Here is a 10,867-nt window from a genome sequence, read left to right as displayed (position 1 = left end):
GCTACACCACTTTGTGCATTTGTGTGTCATAATAACTTCCTGACCCTGAGGCAGGAAACTGCATGAGGATGAGAACTGACTTGATAAATGGTTTCAAACTTCAAGAAGGTCCTTTTTTTAAAAAAAACAAAAAAAACTTCTCCACATATATAGATGTATATTTTGTTGAAGGCTGGACTGCAACTGCCCGCTGAGCAGTAAATAATTTTATCTTAGCACAGACGGGCCGTGTCCCCATGTGGTCGACTACCACATTTTTACGGCGGTGTCCCAGAATTTACGAGCGTTTCGTTTTCATCTCCCTCTCTTCTGCTCGTGGGCCTCTTCATCATGGAGACAAAGGAAAGGTGGGAATGAAAAGTGAACGTCTGGAGGGAAACAGCTGTGTGTGGACTGCAGCTGCATGGGGAGCCGCCATTAGCTTTGACCTGACCCAAAGGTGTAAATTCTCCATTAATGACGCGTCAATTAGCTTGGCTGAGCCTCGCTGGCACACACACAAGCGGGAAGCAAACGTGTCTATTATTACGATGGCCTGTTTCCAAGCTGTGATGAATTTCCGAGCCCCTCTTATGAAATTATTCTCTCGTTAGGAACCGGATTAGCCATCTGCCGGCCTCGCTGGCACGAGGCGCATCAAAAAGAATTAGCGCGCGTCGAAAAAGGCCTTGAGTGTCCAAAGTATGTATTCGTTTGGACAAGGCTGAACGATGGAATTAGATTCACATCGTCAACTCTCATTGACATCTCGAGTTAATTTCTTATAGCCTGCATAAATCATGCACTGGGTTGAGTTAGACTCGAAATATTTTGAACACATGAATGCCTTAAATCGATTTGATATGGGCAAGAATTCCGATCCCGATCTTGGATTGGAACGCAGGTGTATCTAGACTCGAAATATTTTGAACACATGAATGCCTTAAATCGATTTGATATGGGCAAGAATTCCGATCCCGATCTTGTATTGGAACGCAGGTGTATCTAATGATTGATTGAATTTTTGCACGGGCGGTCGCACACTTGAGCAATTCCCGACGACGTGCAGCAAATGCGCGGCCGGCCGCCTTGGCAACACACGTGCGGGTGGCCTTGTCGGAGGAGGGAGTCGGGCTATTATTGTAATTTGGAAGCAACTAGACAGTAATCCCTTCTGTTTGCTGGAGAGGAAAGATCGTCTTACTCCTCTTTGCACGGCAGCTTTGGCTGGAGGTGACCTCCACAACTGATCCAGAAAGTCTGGACGGCCCAGAGCTGGTCGTGTACGTCATTATCGGCTCATGCTCTGCCTGTTCATGGTGGTCTTCTTCAGATTAAGGAACACGCTTCTTTCTGTTAGCAGAAATTGCTAAGGCTAGCTGGAACTTGCTTGCTATCTGCACAACATTGTCCTCACCACGGGTCCAAAACTTTCAACTCAAACTTGCCTGTAAACCGTAAGAACCCATATTTAAAATGGTCGCTTACAAATCTGCTCAAGAAGTTGTTGTAGCGGAAGTTCCTTGTTAATGCATCACAGTGGCTTCAGGACTCTGGAAGCGAGTTTTCTCCTTAAGTTAGCAAAGTGGCATCCTTGCCATGAAGCAAGAGCAAACATCTGCCACTTTCTCCAAGAATGCCGTGTGTGGTGATGAACCTCCAAAGTTTCCCCACAGCAGTGTCAGAAACTATTTACAGCCATATGGCCCATGACACCGGGTCGCGGCTGCGTTTCAAGTAAAACCACCAGCAGGCCCTAAAAAATCCTTGCACACAGGCATGGTACAAATTCTAGCATTAGCACCTTGCCAATTACTGCCACTCGTTTTTTCAAATAAATTCCTTCCCGATGTACGACTTCCAGCACTTGAAAAAAACAAAAAGACTTATTGCAAGCCACAGCGTAGAAAATATCGACAATTCACACCCAAAGTCATCGGAGACACTTTCATGACCCCTGAAAACATTTTTAATGCAAGCCACCCCCAAAAATGTCAATAAATAGACGTTTCTCCATTCTTACATGCACGAGTTGTCATTAGCAGCAGCAGGGAAGTCTTCACTCCAGCCACGCCGCATTTGCTGAGAGGAAATAACTGGCGGCGAAAAACCACATATCAAATCGTCACTCCTCGCCGGCCGCGTTAACTTTCCAAAACGAGTTGCTGCGCCCGGCTCGTAGCCGCCGCATATCGCGGCCCACGGCAGCGGCTCGTCTCTTACTGCTCCTTCAAAGGCGGCGGTGACCTAACTGGTCCCGCATGTTACGGGCCCTCAAGAGCCATTTGAGAGCTGCTTTCAATGGAGCCAGATCAGAAGCAATTGGTGATCGTGATCCAGTTACGCGCAGGGGCAACGCCGGCCTTCTGCTCACTATGAGCAAGCAGGACTTTTCTCTGATACGCTCGGTGCAAAAGCAACGCAAAGTAAAAAGCGACGTACACTTTGTAGCATGGCTAACAAGACTGGCATGCGGTTCCTAGTTTGGCCAGCCCTCAAATGACATACAATAAAGGCGGTTTTCAAATGATGCCGCACAGCAAAGCGCATGTCCGTCCGTCCGTCCGTCCGCACCGCAGCTTTTGACGAAAGGCAGTGCTGAGGTCGCGTTTCACCATTACGGTTTAGCTAGCGTGAAATGTGTGGATGAGAAGTGCTCCGAATTGCAGCCCGGGGCAAAAGGAAAAAAAAAACGTCTGGGCTCACGCACGCATATAAGGAGTGTAGTGTGGAGGGCTGCAAACGCGCCTAAGTAAACACGCATCAAGATGGGGGGGATTGACCACAACAACAATCTCACACACGCACACACACACACACACACACACACACACACACACACACACGTCAGAAAAGTTTTTGCTGTCAGCAAGATGCCCTTTTGGCAACACATCCACTCGATTGTCTCATGAATGTATGATGTGCCTTGAAATCCGAGAGCCCACCTACTGTTGATTTAAAAAATAAACAATTGCCAGCCTCTTGCTTTCCAATCGAAGATAATCGTTCACTAATTCAGTTTTGTTTTCCTGATTTTCTGTAAAGGTTCATGAGTATTCACGGCATCCAAAGTGAAAGACGCCTGGATGAGTCTGGAAGTGGCTTCATCTCCGCTTCTTCCTCTGAGGTAACAGGATAGATGTAAACAAGCAATTATTGGCCGGGCCGTCATTGGCGTCCGGCTAAGCGCTGCGGACGGCCAGCTTCTGGCTTTAATAACGGAACGCCCGTCCCTCATCAGCCCCTCGTGGTGCTCGTATCAGGTGGAACGCTCGCTGCAGGACTTCCAGCGTCGCTCGAGTCCCCCGATGGAGCATAGGCTTCGGCGACATCTTGCAGCAATCAGCCGAATCGGCGAAAGGTCGCGGCGGAGGGCCGAGCGGCGGGAGGTTGTGAAAACAGGCGGCGGGACTATTAAGGGAAAGGCGAGCTGCATTCATCAGTGCTGGCAATAATTCCTCCTCAAGAGTTTTGATCAGGCTTCGTTTGTGGCCAAGAGATGTTTACAAACACTGTCAGGGGCCCCGACAAGCCACCCTGGGGTGCTCCGTTGCACTCGCCCCACCATCTTTGTCGGTGTCCCCACTATTCATTTGGAATATTTTTTGATTGGTTACGTTTTTTGTTGCGACAACTAAATAGGTTTAGGCCAATGAATTTGGAAAATGATGCCATGTGGAGACATTTTAATTTTCAACAGTGTGGACAGGAGAGCCTTTTTAAAAAAGTGATTTCATGATATATTACTATTGTGTGCATTGTTGTCCCCATTAATATTATTGTTAGCTGTGTTTGATCACTAAACTTGTTTCAAAATGTGCTCTACTACTCTAAGCTTGAAATGATTTCCAAGTACGACTTTCTTCTTGTCTTTGATTGGCTAAAATGGATAGTTTTGTTTGTCACAAGACAACCTGCTCTTTTGTTTTTTGCTTGTGTTCGAGTTTGAATTCCGTTGGTAAGGAAGGATTACCAAATTTCGTATAATTAAATGAAACTTTTGGATTTATCTTAGATTTTATTTTTCATGTTTGCAATGCTGTGTGGACACGGCCTTGTTTTTCTCGCTCAGGATTTTATTAATTTATTTACGCTCATTCTGTCATCTGTGCCTCTGCGTGGCTAAGTCACTTTAACACAAAAATATAACACAAAAAGCTCCTCTTGTAAAAACGCCCAAACAATGAACTAGTTCAAGTGCTTGGAAAGCAACAAATTTGTCACAGCAATGTAGGAACACAATTGTTTTTAAACTGGCTTGATCAGTTTTTTTTTTTATAACACCGCAAATTTTATTCAGAAATAGTTTTATCTGTCCCTAAATGTATTTTCAACAAGGGGTTCAAAAAAGGTTTTTGAGATATTTTCTTACTTTTTCAAGTTTGTACAGTGTCCTATGAAGTTTCAGATAAATCACCAGTTGCTGAACCCTTAATTCAGAAATACAATTAAATTATGTATTATTATTATTATTATTATTATTATTATTAATAATAATAATTATATATATATTTGTTTATTTTTAAATATATAAATTTGTTTACCATGCTATTCGTGTATTATGTAGTCATTGTAATTTCTGACTGTAATAGATTCGGGCAGCGGTAATTTATTTCAATCCGTCAATCATTCTGACCAAAAAAATAAATAAAATAAAGACAATAGATTAGATTCCTTTTTTTTTTTTAAAGAAAAATCCTACTCAAGTGTTTATCTGAGTGACGTGAAATGATTGAAGTGTTGATGATAGTTTCCCAACTTTCTGGTCTGTACTTCCATATTGGAAATGCACTTCAAAAAGAAAAATCAACAGGAGTTTTCTAAATCCAAGCAAACTTTAAAGCGCTTGACTGCATCCCACTTTCATAGGATTTTCTTTTTTTTTTAAATGAAGAGTTGTGCTCGTGCTGAAGTTTTCTTTTTTAGGTGAGCGCAGCACCTCGTCCTTTTGCGCGCTCCTAAGAGAGACGTGCGCGCCCCCGTTACCAGACGCTCTTTGGCTCCTCCAGGTGTCCGTCAAGGGTGAACATTTCAAAAAAGCGTTTTGGATGGTAGGCGTGTCGACCGGGAAGAATGTTACCTCCACCTCCACACGCGTCAGGTTACTTTTTTTTTTGAGTGACAGCGTCACCATGGCGAATAATTCCACGCCGGGCTATTGTCTAGTGCGCGCCGTCCCTGGGCTCGGGTGACCGACCAATCAGGCTCCGCGTCCACGCGTGTTTGCCTGCTTGGAATAATATTTTTAAAAGGGAGCTCCGTCACGAGCGCTGCATGAGAAGCAGGAGGCGCAGGAGGACGAGAAGAGCAAGAGTGGCAACTTTTTCTTCAGCTCTTTCCCGCATGCAGCAACTCTGGAGCAAGGACTGACTTTGTTGTTTATTTAATTTTTCCCTCACTCGCCAGTCGCCACTCGCGCACACCCCCGCCCCATGGCCGGAGCGGAGCGTGACCTGATCGCGGACTTTGGGCGTTGAGCGAGCGGGGTTCCCCCCGCGGGCACAACTCGGGGCGCCATGTCCATGCTGCCGACTTTCGGCTTCACGCAGGAGCAAGTGGCGTGCGTGTGCGAGGTGCTGCAGCAGGGCGGCAACATCGAGCGCCTGGGCCGCTTCCTGTGGTCACTGCCGGCGTGCGAACACCTGCACAAGAACGAGAGCGTCCTGAAGGCCAAGGCGGTGGTGGCCTTCCACCGCGGCAACTTCCGCGAGCTATACAAGATCTTGGAGAGCCACCAGTTTTCGGCGCACAACCACCCTAAGCTGCAGCAGCTGTGGCTCAAGGCGCACTACATCGAGGCGGAGAAGTTGCGCGGGCGGCCGCTGGGTGCCGTGGGCAAGTACCGGGTGCGCCGCAAGTTCCCGCTGCCGCGCTCCATCTGGGACGGCGAGGAGACCAGCTACTGCTTCAAGGAGAAGAGCCGCAGCGTGCTGCGCGAGTGGTACACGCACAACCCCTACCCGTCCCCGCGCGAGAAGCGCGAGCTCGCCGAGGCCACTGGACTCACCACCACGCAGGTCAGCAACTGGTTCAAGAACCGACGCCAGCGAGACCGCGCCGCCGAGGCCAAGGAGAGGTGAGCGAGCCAGCGATCCAGCGAGCCAGCGAGCGAGGACGCGCCGTCAACACGAGAAGCTCTCCTTCCCAACCTCGCTAAAATCAGCAATCATTTGCCAGTAGACGCCTAAAAATCCTCAAACGATTATTTATACATCAATGCCTGACTGACCATTTTATTCCCCCAAGTCCCTGTCAAAATCATTCGGAGCCCCAAGATAACTAAAAAGACCCTTGGTTGTTACAAATTTGTAAGACTATACCTGGGCAAGAACACACTGTTAACAACAACAATAATAATAATAATAACAATAGAATTGTTGTGGACATTATGGATACTTATTTTTTGCATATATTGCCTATATGAAATTATAGCCATAAAGGTGGAAAGATCAACACAACCCAAATGTTCACAGAAGACAAGATTCCCCCAAGTCCCTGTCAAAATCATTCGGAGCCCCAAGATAACTAAAAAGACCCTTGGTTGTTACAAATTTGTAAGACTATACCTGGGCAAGAACACACTGTTAACAACAACAATAATAATAATAATAATAATAATAATAATAATAGAATTGTTGTGGACATTATGGATACTTATTTTTTGCATATATTGCCTATATGAAATTATAGCCATAAAGGTGGAAAGATCAACACAACCCAAATGTTCACAGAAGACACTGATTGTAAAAACAATATTTTACTCTTGACGAGCCATTCCAACCACAACTGGGGCCCTGGCTGAACTTTGAGACCCCACAGCCAGTCCAGTTGTCATTGAAAGAGTGCTCATTATAAGCACCCAAGCTCTCCATAAATTTAAGCTACCGAGTGGGGGGTGCTTTTTTATTCTTGTCCGAACCAAAACGAGTCCATAAAAAGAGCATTATAGCAACCTGATACATTTTGTATGCGTGGCTGTCTCCCCAAAAGTTAACTTCCGTGTAAGAAGTTGCTGTGAAGCTCTTCTTTGACCAAGTCGACATACACTTGAGATCTTCTTGAAGTGCTTGGAATGGATGAAAGCAACCAAAATGAGAGGCCAGCCAAGCTCTCGGCTGCTGCTCAAAGTGGAATTGACTTGTTTTTTTAAGTGAAATAAGGTCACGCGTGGCATTCAGAAAAGTCCAACCTCTTGCCGAAGATGGAGCACACAGAAAACACCTCCAGTTGTGTGTGCCAAGTGGAAGAAGACATGTTGCTGTCAGGTGTTTGCTTCATGCATGCTTGCTGGGTGTCTTCTTTCACCCTCAGGCCACTAATTCGAGGCCGAAAGCTGCAAATCAATCACGTCTTCCCAGAGACAGAAAGGGAAAGAGAGAGAGCAACAATTTGCTCCTATACGAGTTTTCACAGCAGATGGATACCCTAAATAAAAACTGCATTCAAGAAAATAATGCAAACATCCCTAAAGCAATTCTCTGTCATGTACCTGTTTTGCTGTAACATAATATAATCATAATGCACGCAAAAAAATTTTTTTAGCAACAAGTATGAACCCATACACTTGGACCAATAAGTTCCTGCGCAGAATTGGTGAAAAATTGGGCAGATTTTTTTTTAATAGAATCGATTACAGAGCCATCACGTTATTTTCTTTTTGTTTAATAATTGTGCTTTTTTAAATGCCTTCAGTATGTAATTGTTTGTAACGTAACTATTATTATTAATTATTGTACAATTCTGCACAAATTTTACATACCGGTACAATTTGTAAGACGTGTAAAATAATTACAAAACAATTTTAGTAAGATTCAAATACAATACAATACACTGTAAATTATATTGCCTTGAAATTTTGAGTTGACCCAACTTTTTTTTTAACAGTGGAGGGGGGGGGGGGGGGGTGTAGTACTTTGATCGTGTACATTAGTTGCACATGATTGAAATATAAAGTGATTTGCAAATTTTCACCTCCAAAATAAATTTTGTTCATATGCGTGCAACTGGTTCAAATGTATATATTCTAAGGAGGCCTATTTTTCCCCAGAAAAAAACATTTTAGTAATAATCATTAAGAACGCGAAGTTTCATTTGTTTCGGTTAAAAAAAAACTTTAAAAGGAAAGCTTACTCACAATAGCTGGGGTGTATTATTATTATTATTAATTCGTTTATTTATTTGTTTGTCTATTTATTTTATTTTTACTATTATTAGTAATAGCGCTCGCGATGTTTTGAATGTAATTTGAAGTGCGTCATGACCAAAAGAAATGTGCCAAACATTCAGCGCCCTTCTGTGTTTACAGGGAGAACAACGAGAACTCAAACAACAATAACAACAACAGCAGCAACAACAACAGCAGCAGTAACGCACTGACTTCGTCGCTGAACGGAAATAAAACTCTTTTGGGCAGCTCGGACGAGGACAAAACGCCCGCGGGCACGCCGGACCACCACACGTCGCCCAGCCCTGCACTGCTGCCTGGCTCGGCCGGCGGCCAGCTGGCCCCCTTGCACGGCCTCCCGCCCCCGCCCGGACCCAGCGCCGTCCTGGTGTCCGGAGGTGGCGGCGGCGGCGACTCGGCCCACCAGCACCACCAGCACCACCACCACCACCATCATGCTCCCCATCATCATCATCTTCTTCCTCACCACCACGGGTTACACCATGACACCATCCTCAACCCCATGTCGTCCAACTTGGTGGACCTGGGTTCGTAGAGGAAGGCAAAGGAGGACACACGTTTACCCTTTTTTTATTTTTAAATATAGAATATGCAGAAATGTGCCAGTGGGATTTTTGGGGGCGACCGAAAAGCACTTAATAAAGGAAGCCGTTTTCTCTTCAATTGGCTACAAAGGTGAGGCGGGTCCATTTCGGTGGAAAAAGACCGAAGAGCAAAATGTAACTCGCCAAATTGTTCAAAACAATTCAAATCGTACAAAATGTCTTAATTGTTGCTAATTCTTGGTAGGTGGATTAGTTTTGTTTTTCTTCGTTTACAGGGTTTTGCAAGAGAGCCCAACTTTTTTTTTTTTTTTTTTTTTCATGCGGGGAGTGAAATGCGAGTCGTACGTCCTCCTCAAGTGTCTTATAAATAGAGCCGAAATATCTTTGAGTAATCTCTTGATACTATGATGGTGATTATTATTAATATTGTTTGGACGAAAAAAAAGACTGCATGTGAAGTTGACATGATGAAGCCTCAAAGGGGTCGCCTATAGTTTCTTATAGCCTTTACAATAAAAACACAAGAAATGTGCATTAACTTGGACCATTTCTTTCATTTGACGCCCCCCCCCCCCCCTTCCCCCCATTGTTTGATAAATCTCAGCAAAGCTCACAAACAAACCACGCGGGAAATTACTGGATTTTCTATTTGATTTTACGATATTTTGTCCCTTTTGTATGTTGTCTTATCTTGTAAAAGAAAAACTAAATAGAGATCAGTTCAACATTAATTTGAAAGTTTTCAATTCATTTCCATTCAGCCTAAATGAAAGATGTTAGCTATATTTTGTATGTCCTATTCAAATGTGAAATTTCCCAAATGTTGTTTGAAAGTAACACAAATATTTGATACAAATGAATTAAATGTAAACTGAACGAATTAAGTGAAGCCTAGCTAATGTTCTATTTTACTTATTCTAATTGTAGGAATGAGTTGAAGGAAAAGTGCTTTCCATGAGTTGAATTCATTTTTTTATCAAAATTGTTCACTTGAAAATATATAGGAAATCACGATGACGTCGCCGCTGTCCCATTTTGGTGTAAATGTTAATCTTGTGTTTTGTAGAGGCTCATAGTAAAAAAAAAAAAAAAAAAAAAAGAAGCATTGTCAATAACACGCTGACGTCAACAGCGTCACCATGGCAGCGTGTTGTAAACGCGATGTTCTCCCACGCAAATGAGCGTGTAAAAACTCTCGTAAAAGCCACAAAACGCTCCTCGTGTGCATGGGAAGAATCACCATGCAGGAACACTTTGACACTTTTTTAATATTTCAATCATGTCTCCCTGTGAAACGGCAAATGTTTATCAATGGAGGGGAAATGCATCTTCCGGGAAAACACTAAATATCAGTGTGGGTTGTGCGTGCGTGCGTGTGTGTGTGTGCGACACGGCTTTCGTTGATTTAAACGTCATTACTGTGTTTGACTTGAAAGCTACCATTCAAATATCATTACGTGTTGTTGTTGACTATTTTGTCCGGTGTCAGCTTCAACTTCCCGCCTGCGTCCAAGATAACTTGAGCGGCAATTAGATCGCTATAGACTTTTTTTTTTTTTTTTGTCGTTGCAGTTGTTGTTGTTGTTTTTGTCTGGTCGGTGTCAGGTGCAGCACGTCAACATTCGAGTGTGACACATTTCTGGTCCCGCTGGGGAAAGTCTTCACTTAGCTCCCCATCACAGGGGTCAGCGGTCAAACGTTTATAGCATCCTAGCAGGTCAAAATGAGACGGAGAGGACTTCACACTGACTGACGATTAATGGCTCATGGTAGAAGCATCAAAGGTGTGCATGTCTGTGTGTGGAGGGGCAAAACTTTAAGATATCAATTCGTGACGTTCATGGCAACATTGTTAGCACAAGAAAGCAAGCAAGTTGTTTGCTCCAAAACAATTTGTCTTTCTATTTTTTAGTTGGGCAACAGTAAAGAAACTTGTTTTTTTGTGTTGAACATGCACAAAAGTCTATTTTCACACAACAAAATATTTTATTAAATTGCCCAACAACTTTGTTGCCAACCTTTTTTCTTTACAATGTACAATTGAGTCATAGGAATAACTAAGATTAGTTGAATAATTTCAAAGGACACCATTCCAAATTTAAAATTTGTAACTTTTTTGTACATTCACTGATTAAAAGATAATTGTTATTTTGTAGTT

The 10,867-nt window shown here is 43.6% G+C and overlaps 1 protein-coding gene and 1 long non-coding RNA gene across 4 annotated transcripts in view; both read left to right on the top strand.

The window, feature by feature from the left end:
* LOC119135277 overlaps positions 1 to 3,988 on the top strand; it is an 8,851-nt gene extending 4,863 nt beyond the window's left edge. For 2 of the 3 annotated variants that reach the window (XR_005100529.1, XR_005100528.1), the window contains 2 exons: positions 3,025 to 3,106; positions 3,221 to 3,988. This is a non-coding gene — a long non-coding RNA (uncharacterized LOC119135277). Of the gene's footprint in view, positions 1 to 221; positions 348 to 3,024; positions 3,107 to 3,220 lie in introns of all 3 variants that reach the window. The other variant, XR_005100530.1, reaches the window with a different exon arrangement.
* Positions 3,989 to 5,084: 1,096 nt separating this feature from the next.
* six2a (SIX homeobox 2a) lies at positions 5,085 to 9,821 on the top strand. Its single transcript, XM_037272766.1, has 2 exons — positions 5,085 to 6,055; positions 8,285 to 9,821. Exons 1-2 carry the CDS (start codon positions 5,496 to 5,498, stop codon positions 8,697 to 8,699), a joined length of 975 nt encoding a protein of 324 aa, XP_037128661.1. The 5' UTR covers positions 5,085 to 5,495; the 3' UTR covers positions 8,700 to 9,821.
* Positions 9,822 to 10,867: the final 1,046 nt, after the last annotated feature.

This window comes from Syngnathus acus, chromosome 15, assembly GCF_901709675.1.
Source record: "Syngnathus acus chromosome 15, fSynAcu1.2, whole genome shotgun sequence".
In the NCBI taxonomy this organism is placed as follows: domain Eukaryota; kingdom Metazoa; phylum Chordata; class Actinopteri; order Syngnathiformes; family Syngnathidae; genus Syngnathus; species Syngnathus acus.
The sequence above is the reverse complement of the archived record's forward strand: the minus strand, read 5'-3'. Positions and strand labels throughout refer to the sequence as shown.

Excerpts from the sequence above, each read along its gene's own strand:
- six2a (XM_037272766.1), top strand. The coding sequence starts at position 5,496 with ATGTCCATGCTGCCGACTTTCGGCTTCACGCAGGAGCAAGTGGCGTGC. Across the intron at positions 6,056-8,284 it reads GCCGCCGAGGCCAAGGAGAG|GGAGAACAACGAGAACTCAA; the intron begins GTGAGCGAGCCA and ends CTGTGTTTACAG.